This window comes from Carassius gibelio, chromosome B5 (assembly GCF_023724105.1).
Source record: "Carassius gibelio isolate Cgi1373 ecotype wild population from Czech Republic chromosome B5, carGib1.2-hapl.c, whole genome shotgun sequence".
NCBI classification, from domain to species: domain Eukaryota; kingdom Metazoa; phylum Chordata; class Actinopteri; order Cypriniformes; family Cyprinidae; genus Carassius; species Carassius gibelio.
Window position 1 is genome coordinate 34,360,852 of NC_068400.1, and position 20,470 is coordinate 34,381,321.

Genomic DNA, 20,470 nt, shown 5'->3' on the forward strand with positions numbered 1-20,470 from the left:
AGAAATTCCTCTTGAGGTTGAGATTAGTTTAGTTACCTGCGTCATTGCTGAGTGAGACACTGGGGGAAATTGTTTCAAAGTGTTTTTCTGCTATTTTATACACAGTCACAACAAAAACAAATTAAACGTAAAAATCGATTATTTACTGAAAAAAACAATTCAGTAATATTTGAGTTCAAATCAGGTTAGTGTTTTTCCTGTACTGTGAAAGCAAAGAAACTTACTGCAATAACTGAAAGTTACTATTGTTTAGGAAAGATGTCATTAATGTATTGCCTTTTAATAAACAAAAATATCCTGAAGATAAGGGGTGTTCAGAGACATGATGAACATTTCTTATTTCAATATGTCAGACTGATTTCATGCCACGACTGATTGGAGACTTATTTGCATTATGTCATAGTTCTGCTCTCCTGGGAGGCATAAATATCTTTACCTGAGAACATTAGTTGGTAAGTTTATGCATTCACCGGGAATCTTATGCAAAATAAATTCTTAAATAGAACACCTCACTTCCTGATTGATATTCGCATATTTAGGATTTAAATGACCTTATACTTTATACTGAGGTGGGCTGATGCATTATGTGAATAGTTACAGTCTCCATAAAACAGGTTGAAAAAAATCAGTTTATTTTACCTTGATCAATTGAGAAAACAACTTTAACATGATAATTATTAGGAGATCCAACCCAAACCCTAACCCAGTTAGGTCAAACTATCATAGAGCTTAAATTATTAGAGCATATTTCATATTATCAAGACTCGCTGAGGCTCTTTAATGGGTTGATTTATCTAAGTCTCCTTTGTTTGATATAATAATGAATCATTGCCCTCTACATGACATGATCTAAGTCATAAATCTCAAGCAAATATGCCTCTGTAGAGCTAGTAGGAAATTAAATTTAGAGAAATGCATTAAAATTTTGTTGACTAAAGACATTAGGACCAGAATAGGAGGTATAAGGAGGGACAAAAAAATATTTTTATGCTCTTGAGGCAGTGCATGACATACAATGCTTATATTTTATTTTCGCTCTTCATTACAATTTCAAGGTGACCAATATAAAGATTTATTTGATTAAAATCTAAGTTTATATAAGAATATAGGTACATCTTAAGCAAGTTTCAATTAGTCCAGTTTTATCATATATTATGGACACCTTCTGCTCAATAGACTGTTTTCAAAAGCTGTTTTGTCTCTTGATAAACTGATTATTTTTCTGTACGCATGCGGACTTCTCTTAAAAAAAGAAAAGGCAACAATGAAGAGTCATCCGTGTAAATGCCTCTCTAGGCAATTACAGAGGCAATCAATATTCCCAATAGCATTTGGGGACAGTAAACGGTTACAATACAATACAGGTTGCATTTATGAGGTTTTGAAGTATCTCTCTCTGCTCTGTTAGTTTAACAGATTACATTTTTCATGCTGTGGAATATGGTACTGCTTTGTTTTATCAATGATGTTTTTCTCTGATGCAAGCAAAATTGTTAACAAGTAACAATCTATCAGACAAAGACATAAACTAATGTTTTGCTACATTATTTTAGTATAATCAAAAGAAACTATGACAGAGTGACAAGCATCAGAACAGACTCTTCCATTCCAGTCATGAAATTTTGCCTTTTCCTAGATCCAGTTTGCTCTAGAACCAGTTGACCATTTTAGAAGGACTTAAAAAGGTTGAAAGAATTTAGGAGATTTCAAAGAGGATTTTAATTGAAACACAAACCACGTCACTTGCAATTAAACAAAATCAATACATGCCTCTCCACTAGGAGTGAAAAGGAATATAAGAGTGCTCTGCTCTTGAAACTATTTTTTTTTTTATGTTTTAGATGTTAAACCACTACAGAGACCAGCTTAAATCAGTAATCCCACTGTTATCGTGCCCTTGACCAAGAAACATAACCTCAGATCATTGTGAGAAATTGATCTGGAATTAGTGTACTATAAATCTATTTGGATTAAAAAGGGACGGTTAAATGGCAAGTTTTTAAATCAGAGCAGTGAAGAAAAAATTGGCATAACTTCACCATATTCAAACGCATGCTAACTGCTTCCAGACTTCCTGATGGCAGTTGTCAGATGGACATTTGACTTGAGAGACATGGGGAAAGAGTCAGGTGCACTAGAGAGAGACCAGTGCTGAGACAAGCTGTCAAACAGTCCAACACCACAAGCTGAAATCTTAGACAGGGCGGCACTTTCTCAACATTCTGAATAATGAGCTGCTGCAAGCCTTCAACACAAGCAGAACAACATATTCACAGTGAAGACTTGTGCAGAATTTCTCTATTTAAATGTTTGGACTTAAAGTGATAATATATAAGTATAGGCCTATGCACAAACACAAATCTTTTAATAATATCTGACCTTCTTGAACAGTTAAAAGGGAAGAAATATAGCATTTGCCATGTGCAGCGCTAGGAATGGACGTTTATTGCCTATTTTCATGCCTGTTAATTTAACCTCAATTGAAATCATTCAGAGCTGCAGTTCTGCTTTATAAATCAAGCATGGCTTTGCAAGCCACATTTGACCTATTTTCATAACCTCTAGTCCTTTATTCTACCCCTGAGTAAAATTAAATTAAATAAATTATAAAGTAACTTTGGAAAATGTAAACTTCTGTTCATCCAGATGCAAATAACTATCAAATAAAAGAGATCCAACTCCGAAAACAAAGCAACTTTTCCAGCACCTTTTTTTATTTTTTATCAGAACCTTGTAACAAAACTTCATCAAACTCTCCCGTATTGTGAGCTTGACCACAGAAACCTGAAAAGAACAAATTTTACCTAGACGTTACAAATACACAATTGAGATTAAAATGATCAGAACCGTTCAATAGTTTAACACAGTAAAGTTTTTACTGTAGACATAATATTACATGGTTCTCATCATATAAATTACACCTCTCACATGTAATATTTTAAAATTCATTATAAAGTGTATTATATTAGACTAGAATACTTCATTAAACTATATGGCCCTATGCGCTTCCATAGAGAAATGGAAATCCTTAATTTATACTAATCTTAGAACTACCCTGCATGCTGAAAAAAAAAAAAAACATTAGAACATCACAGACAATTCTAATGGTTTCCACAACAAATACCATTACAAACATTACAACCCATCAACTTTTAACCATTAAAATCGTTTAAAAAATGGTTTTCTGTAGTGTGTTTTGAGACATATTCCATTAGGATTTAACAAGACACAAATAGAAGGTGACCAATTTCCAGTGGAGACCCACAGGGTCCATTACAGTTTCCATTAAAACCAATACAAGTCCCATAATCAATAAAAGCATTAAAAATGTTGTGATGGTGTCTTGTTATTTTTATTTTTATTATTTTTCAGCGGTGTCCTTATTCAGCTCTGTTCACACTTGCTGATTTACCGACAAACAACAATACTGAAGAAAAAAGCCTTTGGAAAAATGAAAAGAGATTGAAAGTGGCCTTTGGTATGGTACTCGCGTTTGAGCGCGCGCGCGTATAGTGTAGGCGAGTGACTTTGGCTGAAGGGACACGCATTAGGCGATCGCGCATTCGCGGATCAGATCTCACCGAGGATGCAGCGGAGCACAGCTTTCTTGGATTTCTTATTAGCATCTCGAGTTTACGCAAATCAATTACCATCAGTCATTTCTAGTAAATGCACACGTTATTTGTCGTTCTGTAATGGGGGCTCTGTATTTGTCGTGTGATTTGTCGTTTACTTATAGAGCATGCCACATTTTCTCTGATGTACCTAATGGACAAAAATAATTGAAATATTAGAAATCTCGGTGATTGTAATGATTCAAAACATTCTGATTTGTACAACTCGAGACCGTTCGACTACCTGTAGGATTTCATCAAGCGCTTGAGGGAAGCGGATGCCCAGGAGGTAATGCGCATTAGTATGTGACACAATTCGTGTTTTTTGTTGTTTTGCATTTGAACGGAGGTTTCTGCGCACATCTTGCTCATCTGTACCCGTGAATATAAGCTAATGGAACCACCGTAATCTTAAGGAGAGCGTACGGCACGTTGTTTTTGAGCAGGCGTTGGGATGCTCTACGTTTATTCGTCAAAAGCCCGTTGAAGATGTATAGAGCATGGGGACATTTCCAGCAATATACGCGTACAGTTACCATACAAGCTCCATCTGAATGGCAATACTTGAATGCTTGAAGTCGTGAAATCATATGGCAATAGTTTTCTCACCTGATGCAAAGCAATCCGCAATCGATCGAATGAATAATCATTCCTGCATGAGTGTGCAGAGTGACTAATCGCACCTGGACCACAATAAGACAGGATGGAGACGAATCAGACACGCGTTTTGACTGTTGGCTTTGAGCTACCAGAAAGCGCTCTGTAGTAAAGTTGCAGTGGTCGAACTACAGGTGCTTTATGAAGATCAGGACACAATCGTTAGTTTCCCCTCGCAGAAATGCCAGTTCGTGCTGTGACTTCCAGGTTCATGTACAGGGGACTTTGCTCAATTCCAGATATCCTCTCCTACAGGAGTACCGTCAGCCTCCCCGAGGATGAAGTGGAGGGTAAGTGATATTTCATTGTGAGTTGCAGGGAGACGTTATCTTTGGCGATACTGCTGCTAGTACTTTGTGAATGTGGATTTCAGCACCATGGAGAGCGCCCTGCGGCAGCCTCTACTGTCCAATATGAAGAAACTGCTTGTTTTTTTCCCTATAAACTACTATTACAAAATGTTGCAAATAGTTAAAAAAAAGTAAATATTTCCATTTCGATTGTGTTGGTTTGGAGATAAATTTAAGATAAAACGCCATCAGATTAAATCTATCGTGGAGTTCGAGATTACAATATGAAGGGTGAAGGTGGGCGTTCTGATCACACACTAATACAGATGTATACAAATACATCACAGACTAATACAAATGTATCTATTATTTTAATATTTGTATTACATTCAAAAATTATAAATAATAAGAAATATTTTGCCAAAGAAACATTTAAATAACACAATTGCATGAACTGATAATCATTTTAATGGTTGGACCATATAAAAATAAAATTCCATTCTTTACATTCAAGTGTCTTGAAGAAAACAAATTTTGTGGAACTAAATAGATTAAATGCCATAATTTAGTTTATATATATATATTTTTTTTTTTAATAAAGACTTTTCCATGCATGATACACACACCGAACAAGATATAGAGGCCTTCCTCTTAATTGCATAGTGATGTTGGGAATTTCATCATCATATTCTTATATGAAAAAGAAGCAAATTTGAATTTTTAAAAAAATCGGATACCATATGTACAGTAATTTTATGTCTGTGCTTTAGCTACAATTAGGTTACTGTCCACAGACCATTGGCACGGTTTATGCCATGTTAGCTCATACACTTAATATAATATAATATGTTAAAGTTTTGCATATATATATATATATATATATATATATATATATATATATATATATATATATATATATATATATATATATATATATATATATGTATGTATGTATATATATGTTTCATGGCTAATGAAAATATGGCTTGGCAAATTAAAATGTTTTCAGAATAACATAACATTTCCTTGTGACACATATTAACTACTTTTAATGACAGTAATTATTAATGTTTTATTTGATTGTCTCCTGATATTTAAAGGGCAATCAATCATAGCACTTATCTGTCCTAATTTCATTTCACTCACTCTGATTAATTGGGAGGAAGTCTCAAAGTGGTCCAACTTTCCTGTCAAGCATACTGATATAGAGAATGTTGTTAAGTTTAACATTAAAAAGGTTTGTGTCATTGTTTGTTGTTACATGGCAATGTATTTGGCACATCTGCAGAAATCCGTGAAGCCTTTAAGGTGTTTGACCGTGATGGGAATGGGTTCATCTCAAAACAGGAGCTAGGAGTGGCCATGCGTTCTCTTGGTTACATGCCAAATGAAGTGGAGCTGGAGGTGATCATTCAGAGACTGGACATGAATGGTATAGCAGCCCTTGAAAAAACTACAGAAACATCTTTGGACACACATGCTCTGTGTAGTTAACGTATGCTGGTAATTGTATTATATATCGATAGCACTATTAATTTGTCTTGTTTTGATTACATGATGTAAACCCTGTTAAGGGAGCATTTATCAGAGAGGCATGGTGGAATTGCAAATTCAATACAAAATACCTGCAAGAGCAAAATAATTCAATATAGTAATGGTTATTGTGAATCATTGAACAAAGTACTGATGTATCTGATAACGAATCAAAAGATTCGAGTCTGGGTGTTCTGCTGGATCAGCATAAGATTGCAATCTCCCTCAAGAAAAGGTTACAGTGAAGCTGGCCTGTGTTTGTGTATCTTTTATTTCGCAGGTGACGGTCAAGTTGACTTTGAAGAGTTTGTAGCACTTCTCGGACCAAAATTGTCTTCAGCTGGTATGCCTGACAGATTCCGTGGAGCCGAGTTTGACTCCATATTCTGGAAGGTGTGGAGGTTTTCTTTGAAATAATCGCAATTATTTCCCCCCATAGACTCAATGATTAGTTCTGTCTGGCTTCAGCTTTACTTTGTCCCTTTGTTCTGTGACTCCCTGTGATTACTGGTGGAAAAGAAGATTATTCATACATTATTCACACTCTGCAATTAACTTGCTGGCATTTATTTGATAGTAATAACACTGAATTAAAATTAATGTTGAAAGCGTCATTTAAATCCATTAGAAGGCAATATTCTCTTAAATGTGCTATTTAGTATAACTCATCTGTGCATTGGCCGCTGATCATTTCTAGCAGTTGTTACATCATTTACAGGGATATTTGGCATTTTGAACATTGCTTCTTTAATGAAAAGGGCCGTTTTACTCTCCTTTCTCCTTGTGTCATTAGTGTGACATGCAAAAGCTGACTGTCGATGAGCTGAAAAGACTCCTGTATGACACCTTCTGTGACCATTTGACTATGAAAGACATCGAGAACATCATCATGACTGAGGAGAGTCACTTGAACAGCCCCGAGTGCCAAGTAGATATTGACAGTAAGTCTTCATATGCTAACAATTCTCAAAAGCGAAGCAAAAAAAAAAAAAATGATAAGAAAATTGCGGCAAACATGATACATTGACCTTGACTGTTTGTCTCTAGCATATTCACTCCCTGTGTGTGCCCAAGCATCCGTTTCATTATGAAGTGTCTGGGCATTATCGTGTCAATCAAAATTGTCTGTCAACTCCATTAAAAACCCAAGACACAGAGGTTATAGCTGCAGTGTATTTTTAGCTGAAACATATTCTGTTGATAGTCCAGGGGAAATAAAGGAGCTCATGAATCTGTTTGAAGCAGGACAGTGTGGAATGTATCTGTAATACTGATGAGCACTTTGTACTCTTTGGTTGAAATATATTTTTACTGAATACCAACCACTGGTAATTTTTTATTTCCTTGCGTAAGAAGCTTATACACATATTGTATCTAAATGAAGCAAAACACACACACACACACTTGAAGGGAAACTAGAGATGAAACGTTTGATGAAATCAAATTTGTCTTTCCAAAAAAAAAAAAAAATTGTTTGCAATATCACACAATCACAAGTGTTGTTTTATCTGCTGCAGAAACCCTAATATTAAAAAAATTGTATGCGTCATTTACATTTTTGACAATATTGGCAGTTATCTGTTTTGCAATGCTTATTATATTAAACTAAAGCACAACTAATCTGCACCTTGTTTGAATGAGTGATTCAATGACTCACTCACTTATTGCCACCTACTGGTGAAACTATGTAACCTTCAGAGTCACTGAAAAGTCTATGCTACTGAAGAACAAACTGAAACGCATAAATACTGACAAATTAAATGATGTAAAGAGTGAAGAGTACTAGAGTTGTTGGACTCCTTTAACACTGCCTGACCAATGAAATCTGAGGAATGATGTTGTATAAATATGTCTGTTGGAAAAATCCAGTATTATGTATAATAACTTTTCTCTTCCATTTTCACCAACTTGTCCTCAAAGCAAGTCCCATGCAACAAGTCAAGCACACCTGTGTGCGCAAGAGCTTGATTTGTGCCTTCGCCATTGCATTCATCATCAGCGTCATGCTCATCGCAGCCAATCAGATGCTTCGAAGAGGAATGAAATGAACAGTTCTGTTTCTAAGACAATAACTGACTGACAAAAGGAAACAAGGTAAACATGCAAAAAAGTCTACTAATTTCACTAGTTTGTAACGACCACAGTTTTACAGAAACACCAAAGGCTGCATTTTCATTCAAATATAAACTCAAGGTAAAGACAGACTGTTGTTAGACAGACAAAATAAATATTTAGCCCAAAACAACAGTTTAAAAGTGTTATTATCATTATGATATATTAATAATCATTGTCCTATAAAATATTAAATTTTTTCTTTGGCTTATGTTTCATAGTAGACATCTATTATAATGTAGCACATCATACTTAAAAGTATTGTATTGTATAGTTGTAATTCATTTTATATTGATATAGTGTCAGGGTCTTATATAACATTACACAATGACATTGACAAAACTACGCCAACATGTGACCGGGTCATGTACCCTACACAATTTTAGATCTAGTAGAACCTAGATTTATTTTACCAACATGATGTCAAACATCACCGGATTGATCTGTGGGGATACAATGGATACAGAATATAAAGAGGAAATTAATTCCTCCAAACTATCTATGAGTAGTTAAGCTTAGAGCAATTTAAAAAGAAAATGAATGTACTAGAAATCTACCAGTAATAAACTGTGATGGAAAATAGAGTTTAAAATTGGTGACAATCCAAAGTGTTACTGAATCTAACCTGTGCAATTGTCTTTTGTTAACTTGCAAAAACAGTATTTCTTCCAGTCTTGACTCTCAGGATTGTTTGTCGACAGGTCTTTTATTAAATTGTCAGCTGGCTGTGTGAGAAAAAATGTTGTGAAAAAAAGACTGAATATTAAAGGCTATTCGTATAGTGTGCCACGTGAGACTAAATGTTTTTGTCGATATCTTGCAATATAACTGTTCTGAGTGTTAATACATATTTGCATGACGTGTTTCCTAGCATTTTGATAACATCAATGTTGTCAGTGAATAATCAGTCTGTATCAATTTTTTTTTCTTCTTCGAGAACTTGTGGATTTCATTGTTCTGGGGTGTTGTGATCTGTATAATGGTCCATTTAAAAGTTTTAAGTCATCAGGACATTAACGTTCTCTCAATGTAACTGAATTTGTGTCCACATTATCTTGGGCAACGTGAAAATTACAGGTTAAGTTTAATTTTGCTTTTAAAGCAACTGTATGTTTTTTTAACACCTTGAAATATAAGTTACAAAATAATTTGACCGAATGGCCTGTTTGGTTCAAACTCTCCTCTCAAATATCTGTTTTGTTGTGGGAGGGTGTGCGGCTACGAATTTCTGCGAAAAGGGCGGATTGCTTTTCAGCAGTATGCACGTGTACTGCTTCCCAGGGTAATTACAGCAGTCAATTCCACTCACTTAAGTGCAGGAGGATCCAAAATTGCAAAAATGCACAAAACTACATACAGTTGCTTTAAGTTTATGCATTCATAGCTTAACTCAAAGAGAATGAACCAATGCAAGTTATTGAAAAGTATTATTTTTAAGTTAACTTAATAGCTTTAAGTTTGGTGCGAATTAATGGTAACAAGCAATATTTGGCTTATGCATACTCTAAAATAAATGTATGCATCTAGTATCTATCTGTAATTTATGCATTTGTCAGTAATCTCAGTGCCTAAACAGTAAATTGGATGGTGTTGTTCTGTGTGTCTTAGGTTTGAAGTCCAAAGTGTATATTTTTGTGCACTTTCTCAGTATTTAATTCGCCTTTGTGCTATATCACAGATGACACTTAACTGATACATACAAGTTGTTAATTAAAATTTCTTTGACGTAATTTGGAAAAACAATAATGTAAGTTAAGTCTGTTATGACTGATTATTTAAATGAATCTGCAGCCGCATATGATTGTAATGATAGTGTTGCATTGGTTTTGTGAGACTAGAGTGCAACATATCAATATACAACTTTAAAACTTTTTTCAGAGTAATATTATAACTATTATACATTACACAAAATCTGAAATCAAATTCAGCAAACCCATACATTCTGACTTCAGAGTTTATGAAGGTAATGCTGACATGACAAGACAACCTTTGCGCAAAATATATAAGCAATGATGAAACCCTGTTTCTTTGCAGTTGCATGTATTTGTAATTTTCTGACATGTTGTATTCTGTGGTGTCAGCCTCTGTTGTTAAAATATGCAATCTATGCTTATTTGATGACATTTTACTGTGATTTAAAGTTACGATTTATATATATCTACACTTATAAAAATTGAGATATACTGATTTCAGGACATTAGAAACATATCACGCTCTCAATTTCCAAAGCTCAAACATGTGATCTGCTGTGCAAATTGTTTTTACACACTAATAGGGGTATTATTATTTAATACTGCAATATTTTTTTGGTTTCGGTCAGAGTAATAAATGGTTAAAAGTCCTAAGATTATATGAAAAATAGTATTATTTTTGTATTTTTTCAAATTTCTTTATATGAATTCATCTTATTCCACATGGAAATACTATGGCACGTTTACTTAAATTAAATCTATTACACCCAACTACATAATGGCTGATACACGTTGGCAGTTACAAATTAGCTCACTTGATTATATTAATGTAGTGATGTAACAGTAATATATCCAACTGATGTACGTAATGTCATATTGCATCAATGTAGCCCTAGAAAACAACCTTGAATCTATGATGTGCCAACATGTGCTGATGTTACATTTAATTGTACCATGTGAAGAAATGAATTAAAACAGTGGTGCTTCTTCTTTGGTCTTTCTCACTGTCATTTTGTTTGCATCACACTTGTATGCAACACTAGTATGCAACACTTTTAAAAAAAGGAAGCTGGTTATTTGGTCATATTTCCACATGAATATGCATATATGCTTCAGTGGAATGGGTCTGCTAACTTTTTTTATTTTTTCCATGAGCTTTATATACTGTTGCTAGCATTAAGTAAATAATATCAACTAGATCAACAAATAGTATCTAGCAGCGAAACTGTTTTAGACAACTAATACTATCTTTTCTCTAATGCCTATCCAAAAAGACCTTTTATCACCAGGCTTTTAAAAGTAATGCATCCCAATCAAGTGTAACATTCATCAGGGCTGACAAGAGGAATTCACCAAGGCCATGCAAGCTAGCAGTACAAAACGTCCCTGCAACAAGCAATCAGGACTAAATTGAAAACGCTTCATGATACACAGCAAATAAAAGCAATCAATAATGTTAACACCTAACTTATAAAGGGAAAAGAACATTGTGTTCTTTTCAGGTTACACAAATTACAGCTCAACATTAGAAAATTCAATTCACTGTTTTTATTCAAAATAAATCTATCCACAATGTAAACTTCTTTATTCTTGCAAAACATGATTGTTGTTTAAGCCATACAATTTGATACGAACATACACACTGTTCTCCCTACAAGAAACAGTTCACCCTGAAAGGAAAATTAGATGAAAACGTCTTTACCCTCGGGCCTTCCAAGAGCTTTTTTTTTTTTTTTTTTTTTTTTAACAGATTTGGAGAAATTTAGCATTACATCACTTGCTGTTTACTAATGGATCAATACTTATTCACTGCAGAGGACCTATTGCAAAGCAAGTGATAGAACATATTTGGAGAAATTTAGCATCACAAGGAAAAAACAAACAAAATGATCTTGGACAGCCTGAGGGTGAGGACATTTTCAGCAATTTTGTTTTTATTTTTGTGTGAACTATACCTTTAAGGAATTACATACAAGGGCTTTGTAATGATAATAGTTATCAGTATGTAATTGAAGGGAAAAAAAGGAATAATTAAAAAATAACTTTTATAAATTATATTTCAACCCCATTCGTTGTGTTGCGTCACTCTCCAACCACCAGTTGGTGGAGGATGAAGAGATGGAGGAAGATCTGGAATAGACAGTAAATATGGAGGTATCTCAATGTTTTCCGCACATTCTTCCTCTTCCATCTTTAAAACTCTGCAAATAAAAGGAGTTACAGGTGACTGCTGAGCTCAAGAGCATAATATGTGTGCTTTCTCTACCACTGAAACCTATATGCAGATAATTATGCAAATGACACAGCTGTAGGCTGCAGGCATCTCATTTTAATGTGTGTCAGGGTGACCTCTAAAACAAGCTTTTTCATGCATTTTGAATGCTCTAAAACACCTAATTGCACCTAAGCAGCTGGAATTCTTCATCCAATAAGTTCAGCAACATGCTCAATCATAACATTAAATTGGTTGTTTTAGACATAATAATAATAAGAATAAGAATAATAATAGTCTCTGCAATTGGTATAATACTAAAACCCAAACAATGGGTAAAATGAGCATCATCCTTGATGTTCCAGTGTGAATTCTGAGTTCCATGCAAGTAAGAAAAGTGATCATTTGTCAACATCAAAGTCAAAGTAATTAAGAACTAAACCCATCTTAGTGAATGAAATACTTGCTGGGAACATTCCAGCCTTTTCAAATCATCATTCTGTCTTTCTGTGTAGTATCAAACATTAAGTACCTTCCTGATGTCAAAGCAGCCAGTTTCTTCTCTCTTCTGGAAAGCCATTCATCAATGCTGCGCACGGTAGATGATCCATCTTGGTCAGGGTTTTCCTTCTGCCGCTTTTCATCTGACAGGAAATTGCAACAATTGCTACTCAGTTTAACAGACTGCGAAAATGTCTATGTGTAACACAACAGCTTGCCTTCTCATTAAACCATGACTTAAAGATCAATGACATATCTAAAAGACATCATAAGATGAAGGTCCAAGAAAGCTGCTGCTGGCTGCTGTAGCACCTCACCATCAATCTTTTGCTCCAGCATCTTCATATGTCTCTCAGACATGTGTGAAAAACGACAGCTTGTACCAAATACACATTGTCCTGAAAGACAGTAAGAGGAAAAAGCTAACTTATCAGTTTCATAATAGAAAACTTATTACACAGCGGTGTGGCTTCTTTTGTCACATTTTGTACCTGTCTGGAGAAACTTTCTGCAGGGCTCCTTTGTCCGCTCTTCATTTAAAACTGTGGCAGCGTCTGAAAATACAAATTAAAAACGTGATTTATTGTTTTGTGGCCTCCTACTGCTTTGTGAAGCTTTCTGTGAGTACCTCTGAAGTTGTCAAACCAGGCTTTTTTTGCCCGGTGGTGCTGGACGCCGTTTAGGTGCTTCTTTCTGTTGTGTAGGGTGTCTTGAAAACTGCGGTCACAGTAGTCGCAGTAATATCTCTTCCCCATTGCTCACTATGCAGGAAACACTACAAATCAGACATAATTTAAAAACACTAATTAATTTAGAAAATTGTTTAAATTGAGTTTTAAAACGGGTCCTCGACGAAAGATACGTTCCTTCTGAGAGCAGTTCAATATGGCGGACACAACAAACTGCCTGCGCCTGCGCAGACTCAGAATTAAATGACGTATAGCACCCTCTAGCGGACAAACGCCGCCTTCACAACACGTTTCCATTTGAGACGAATTCATTTTGTGCTCTCAACAACTGTTGGTGTTATTTTAGTTATCAATTATACATATACAGATTGATTTATGTTTGTTTTTCTGTCAAATAAACTCGATAAAAAGAAGCATTTAAAAAAGATCATAATACACATAACAAAAACAGTCATAAGTATAATAAATAAGCTTTCAACTTAAGGTTTGTTATTTACATTTACATTACATTTAATCATTTAGCAGATGCTTTTATTCAAAGCGACTTACAGATGAGAAACATTGAAGCAATCAGACCAACGAGAGAAAAACAACAATATACAAGTGCCATGACAAGTCTCAGTTAGTCTTGGGCAGTAAACATAGGCTTAGCTATGTTTTTTGTTTGTTTGTTTGTTTTTTAAGAATAGAATAGAATAGAATAGAATAGAATAGAATAGAGAATGTAAGTGCTAGTATTAGTTGGCCAAGTGCTGGTGTAAAATATGTGTCTTTAGATGTTTTTTGAAAATGACTGTTATAGGGAAATATTCTAATGGTGCAAAAAAAAAAAAATCTAAATATTGAGATTAGCAATGTATATTACTAATCTAAAATTAAGTTTTGATATATTTACAGAAATAAATTTACAAAGTATCTTCAGGGAACATGATCTTTACTTAATATCCTAATGATTTTTGGCATAAAAGTAAAAAAAATAAAAATAACATTTTGACCCATACAATGTATTGTTGGCTATTGTTACAAATGTACCCATGATACTTATGACTTGTTTTGTGGTTCAGGGTCACAAATATAATATTTAAAAGGTCTATTTAATACATTCAAACCATTACTAGGTCTGTGTCATAAACAAATAATGATTGCATATCTTGTAATACATAATACAGTCAGTGGGGAGGTTAAAGGGGTAGATCATTTATGTTTATCTGCTTACCCCCGGGGCATCCATCCATGTAGGTGACTTTGCTTCTTCAGTAGAATGCAAAGGGAGATTTTTTTAAACAAACGTTTTTACAATAACAATAAAAAAATAAAAGAATAAAAGAATAATAATACAAATACACAAACAGAACCAAATTAAACCCTGCAGCTTCTGACAATACATTGTTTTGAGGAGGCGTGCATACAGTTCAGACAGTTCGGGCATTGCAGCGCATCAGAAGTAAACAATTATATAAATACTGTTCCGTTTCTTGTGTCAGTTTCATGTGCCTTTACACATCAATGTATCGTCACGAACCACAGGGTTTAATTTGGTTTAGTTTGTGAATGTTTTTTATTTAATTTTTATACTTATTATCCCTTTAAGTAGTTATACAATTTCAGAATTTTAATTAATGTTGTGCTAAATTATTATTATTATATTTTGATTTATTTTATTTTATTTATTTTTCTTATTTCTTCAGTTTTCTTTTGGGTCTTACTGCACAATTGAACAATTTCGCCTGTGCAATTTTACACCTGTTACAATTGTGACAAATAGTAATAATAAAACAAATACATTCACTAACTAAAAATAAACTTCAGTCCTAAAAATATGGCTGAAATACAGCTAACGTTATTTAGATGGGACAAACTGACAGAATTCACTGCCGGTTGAAAAGATGCAAAGAAAATAAACGCTGACTTTGGTTGTGAAAATTTTGATAAGGGAATACTGACTGTTATTAGGCCCTATATATTCATACATTTGAGCTATATTCCTAAATATTGACAGAATTCCCTGTGAACTATCCCTTTAACTGTAAAATAATTTAATACACTCCCACTCAGCAGGTGGCAGTAGTACTCCAGCTTTTGCTATCATACCTTTCATATTAAATATGCGGCTCCGCATCGGTACACTGAAACGGCTCATGTGCTCGTGCTGGTGTGTGGCGGTATAACACACTGAACGCAGCCCACTTTGACTAAGCAACTCATCCATCTTTGGATGTGCTTCATTGTGGAGTCCCTGACGCCGACTATCAGCAGAGACTGAAATCTCCCATCGGAGCACAGTACTGTTACAGCACACGGGACGCTGGAGAGGGACACTGGCCCCGATGGCCAAGAACACGCTGTCTTCGCGCTTCAGAAAGGTGGACATTGATGAATTCGACGAGAATAAATTCGTGGACGATCACGACGAGCCTGCCGAGCAGCAAGGACCTGATGCGGTGGAAGTCGACAGCCTTATCAGGCAATATCCTTTAATGTGAGCGTAACGATATTAGGGATTGTGACATGAGAGCGCGCCTCTGTACAGTACTAGGGCACGATGACGTGATGATTGTGTGGCTTTGTTTACAACATTTTAACAACGCGTTGATTTATTTCTTCAAGTTGCAGCGATACTTTGGTGTAGTTTATAAGGTTGCTATAAATATATTATACAGTTTTACTTGTTTTCAGCATTGATAATAGTAAGAAGTATTGTCTGACCAGTCTTGAGCACCAGCTCAAAATATTAGTTCATGATTATAGTTTGCTTTCCCTAGAGCAAAATTAACTGTTTCTAGTGGGTGTGAAATAACATACATATCCTAAATGGTGCACAGTCTATTGAAACTGTATTTTATTTACAGTCACAACTGTAAATGTTAAAATTGCTCAGTAAGACCCAAGATAACTTTGTAATCAAAACTCTGTGAGGGGGGATAATTTAATGTAAGAGTTTGAAATCTAACATTTCATCAACATTTGCACAGGTGGAACTTTTCCTTGTGGTCACAAATGTGATGTTTATGATTCCTTTGATCATGCTTTTTATGGGACAGTGATATAACATAGTTTGAATTATGACATTTTAAATGCTTTTTTTTATGGTGCTTATATTTTAGAGAGGTAAACAGGAATTAAACAGCTTGGGTCATGTAAAAATGTAATCATGAAGCCCGTGCTTTCATTTACAGGTGACAACTCTGCATGAAATACATCAGAAATAGTTTTTAGACTATTCAAATTCAAAATACATTTTCATCACAGATGTAGCCGCTGGGATTAAAAGGGCTAATTTGCATTCAAAACCTGATGGGGGGAACAAAAGAAATTTCAGATCTTTAAACGCTTGTTGATCCAGAAACGTATTTCGTATTTGAATGAAGTGACATTTAAAAATGTTATTAACCTTTGACAGGATTTCCATTTCAGGATTTCTTTTATTTTATATAGTATATTGTAGTCTTTCCTCAAGAGTGTTTTGCTGTCTTGTTGAGAACGAGAGCGCTGTGAGTGACATTCCAGATACATCATTCTGTCACAGTTTTTTAATTAGGTTAGACTGCGTAATAGACTTTTGAAGCAAACAGTCGTCTAAATTCTCTCACAATAATAAACCTGTTAAGGGAGCTGTGAATCCAAACGCTGTTGTCACGTTGCAATTCTCGTTTCCTTGTGTACTGTAGAGTCTGAGGTGGACGATGGTGTGATTTGTCTCTGTGATCTTTCTATTTGTTTATGATCTCCATGGTGCAGGTTATGCTCACAGGTGAAATATGCCTGAACGTGCACTCCTGTAGTTTTGGATGAAGAGTTGTTGCCAATGATGTGATCATTCTGCTGTGTAAAGTGTTGGGATTTGGGCCTGGCAGGATGTGAATTAAAATATGAGGCCAGTCACCTCAGGGCTTTCTACCCCAATTGTGCCCAGAAACCTCTGATTTGCATCGGGCTTCCTCTTCCTCTCTGCTCTACCATGGTACCCGGTTCAGTAAGTTCCTGCAGATGGTATGTGTTGGAGTAGCTGTAGCCACTAGCTAGTGAGACAACATCTTTTTTGCAGAGTTGCCTCTCACATAGGAGGCATCAGCATTTGACTTGTTTAGCAGCAGCACTTCTGTGCAGTGGGGCAGAATGCAAATAGCTTGATCTTGCTGAACCGCAATGTGTTATTATAGAACACAGAGCTCACTTTGAAAAACAAGAGGTCCCACAGGAGCCTGTCTTGGTCCCTGTAGAGTTTGTTGACATTTTGAATGAACTTCTGGCTTTACATGCTTTTATCACATTTATGATATAGGGAACATTTTAACTTTTTAATAATAATATTAACAAATGAATATTTAGAATTTTATATAATAATTATAGTTTTTTAATTATGCACTAAATTTTGGGATTACTTTTTGAAAGAAGTTACTTTATATATTTGATCAAAAAACAGTAACAATATTGTAAAATATTAAAATTAAAAAATATTTTTTCTATTTTAATATATTTTAAAAATGTAATTTTTTTTGTGATGAAAAAGGAAGATTTTTAGTAAGCAGTATTCCAGTCACTGAAGTGTCACGTGATCCTTCAGAAATGATTTTCAATAGGCCTATGTTGATTTCATGTTGAAAAAAAATATTCTTATTATTATTGGTGTTGAAAAAGTATTAAAGTTGCTTAATACTAGCTATGCTGTTTAATATTTTTGCGGAAACCATGATATATTTTTGTTAGGATTCCTTAATGAATAGAAAGTTCAAAAGAACAATTTGAATTTGAATGAAATAGAAACTAGCATCCTTATTCAATAAAGGTAACCATTTCTTTAAAATAAGAACTGTACATATGTATATGAGTGTATGCATGTGTATATTTCATTGGATTTTTTTCAATTGTCATTGATGCTCCTTTGAGATTGGTTATTTTGAGAAGTGTCTGTCATCATGTGGTAATGTAAATGTAAGGAGTGCTCTCTTTTGAACCTTGTTCAATACATGTACAGTAGATGTTCAACTTATACAATCTTTCATTCTTCATACTGAGCTCAAATCCATAAGTTCTATATTACAATGGATATGTTATCCCAAGAAGTGGAAGTGGAATGTCCTTAGCACAGCATGATAAAAGGACATCTAGGGAAAAGAAGTCAGATCTTTTCTGGAACACTAGGACGCTGAACACTCTGCTTTGCTTCTATGTTGAGGTCTTCTATTTTTAATATTGAGGTCACAGCGCCTAAAATTTTAATACTTGGATTAAAAGTTGATATTAATGTCTCATCTGAAATTAATCTAGTTGGGATAGCCACGTCTATCTCCATATTAATACGGTGTGATTCAGTACATGTGACAGTTGTTGGAGAATGCAGTGGCAGGCAGCAGCCGCGCACCAAACCATCAATCATCCACGTTCCTAAGAGTTTAGTCCCGTCTGAAAGATTCATTTGTTTTGAGAAATTCCTTCTTGGGCTTTAGTGTGTGTGTGTGTGTTTGAGACAACTTCATCCGAAAAACTTAATTCCTCCTAGTGTCAGTTTATGCAAAATTTAATGCTTCCTTTTCTGTACTGTTAGTATGGTAAGAGCTTGCCTTGAGCTATTGAAGTCTTCCTTAACAAGCTTTAATGCACAGGGGACATGATGGCAGCCCTTCATATTGCTCTTAGGAACCCTCCAATCAACAGCAGGAACCCAGCAATAAAGGTACAGAATTACACTTCAGAGTAAAACATATGAGGTACAGACTGGACGATTGCATCTTTCCCGTCTTTCATTCTCTCAGGAAAGAGCTCAGGCTGTTGTATTGAGGGTTCTGACATCATTTAAGAGCATCGATATAGAGCCCGCTGTTAAATCTCTCAATAAGAATGAAGTTGATCTTCTCATGAAGTACATCTACAAAGGCTTTGAGAAGCCCACAGACAATAGCAGTGCCATATTGCTGCAGTGGCATGAAAAGGTAAATAAACACAAGCTATCAAGGTGTTTTACACCAACAATACACCTTTCGGAGGGCTTTGAATAACATAAAAACATTTTTCTTCTGTCTTTTGTAACAGGCATTTGCTGTTGGAGGACTAGGCTCTATTGTTCGAGTTATGACAGCCAGGAAGACTGTATGACTACCTGACCGAACCTGGAGACAGTGACGCTGTCACACCGAGGACACGAGGCAGGTTTGCCTGTTGCTTAAAAGGAAAGAAGAAAAGACCATTTCGAATGCTTCTGTCTTGGAGGGGAAAAAAAACTGTAGAGAAACACCGAAGCACTTGTTTCAATCTGAAAAATTTTTGCTTGTGTAAAAGTGAAGTAATGTTCATTTGCCAATATAGCATAAATTGTTGTATGATATACTGGCATCAAAAAGATTTCAATCCGACATGGTTTTGAGTGGGAAGAAATCTACCGTGGAAGACAAAACAAACATGGTGTATGTGCTATGAATAATATGGTGAATACAGCATATGTAAGATCAGGTGAATCAGCTCGTACATATGAGGTTGTTATTGGATTTGAAGTGTTTTCTGTGCTACAAACAAAAGAAAAAGTTAGATTTTAATCAATGTTTTATTTTTTATTTTACATCTTTGGTCCCATACTCTTTTGTTTTGTTTTTGTGCTGAGATTTAAAAATGGAACCAGTGATGGGGTACAGAATGGAACACCAAAGGGGTAGACTGGGGATCATTTTAAAGTGCCTGCTACATTAAAGTAAATGGATCTCCTTTATGTCGTCATCTGTGTTTGATTTACTTTTAGTGCAGTATTTATGTAAAGTATGAACTTCAGTTGTCACAACTGAACTTAAACATTAGAAAGGTAATTGTGACTTTTTATTTCACAATTCTGACTTTTTTGTCCAAGTTATAAAGTCAGAACTGCGGAATATAGACTTACAACTGCAAGAAATAAAGTCAGATCTGGGACAGGCTTAATTTCTCAGAATTGCGAGTTTATGTTTTACAATTCGGAGAAAAAAAATCGGAACTGCAATATGTAAACTCGCAATTGTGAGAAAAAAAAGTCAGAATTGTGAGAAGTCGCAATTAACTTTTTAATGCTTTTATTCAGTGGCAGAATCAGGCTTCCATACTATACAGTATTCATCTTAATAAAATACTAAAAACGAAAATAATTAAAATGCTATAAGCATTGCAGCACTAATGAATGTTGGATTTAAAAAAGAATTCTGAAATTTGA

At 34.9% G+C, this 20,470-nt stretch overlaps 3 protein-coding genes across 3 annotated transcripts; 2 read left to right on the plus strand and 1 right to left on the minus strand.

The window, feature by feature from the left end:
* The first annotated feature begins 3,556 nt into the window (after positions 1-3,556).
* LOC127957392 (calcium-binding protein 7-like) lies at positions 3,557-10,886 on the plus strand. Its single transcript, XM_052555916.1, has 5 exons — positions 3,557-4,561; positions 5,850-5,993; positions 6,375-6,487; positions 6,888-7,035; positions 8,015-10,886. Exons 1-5 carry the CDS (start codon positions 4,453-4,455, stop codon positions 8,140-8,142), a joined length of 642 nt encoding a protein of 213 aa, XP_052411876.1. The 5' UTR covers positions 3,557-4,452; the 3' UTR covers positions 8,143-10,886.
* Positions 10,887-11,430: 544 nt separating this feature from the next.
* Positions 11,431-13,538, minus strand: zmat5 (zinc finger, matrin-type 5). The gene is made up of 5 exons (XM_052555918.1): positions 13,239-13,538; positions 13,102-13,164; positions 12,928-13,008; positions 12,642-12,753; positions 11,431-12,098 (listed from the first exon to the last, which is right to left on the minus strand). The coding sequence occupies exons 1-5, from the start codon at positions 13,363-13,365 to the stop codon at positions 11,957-11,959; spliced, it is 525 nt and encodes a 174-aa protein (XP_052411878.1). The 5' UTR covers positions 13,366-13,538; the 3' UTR covers positions 11,431-11,956.
* A 1,856-nt stretch (positions 13,539-15,394) lies between these two features.
* On the plus strand, positions 15,395-19,999 carry LOC127957397 (actin-related protein 2/3 complex subunit 5-like protein). Its single transcript, XM_052555920.1, has 4 exons — positions 15,395-15,766; positions 18,901-18,973; positions 19,053-19,229; positions 19,330-19,999. The coding sequence occupies exons 1-4, from the start codon at positions 15,627-15,629 to the stop codon at positions 19,390-19,392; spliced, it is 453 nt and encodes a 150-aa protein (XP_052411880.1). The 5' UTR covers positions 15,395-15,626; the 3' UTR covers positions 19,393-19,999.
* Positions 20,000-20,470: the final 471 nt, after the last annotated feature.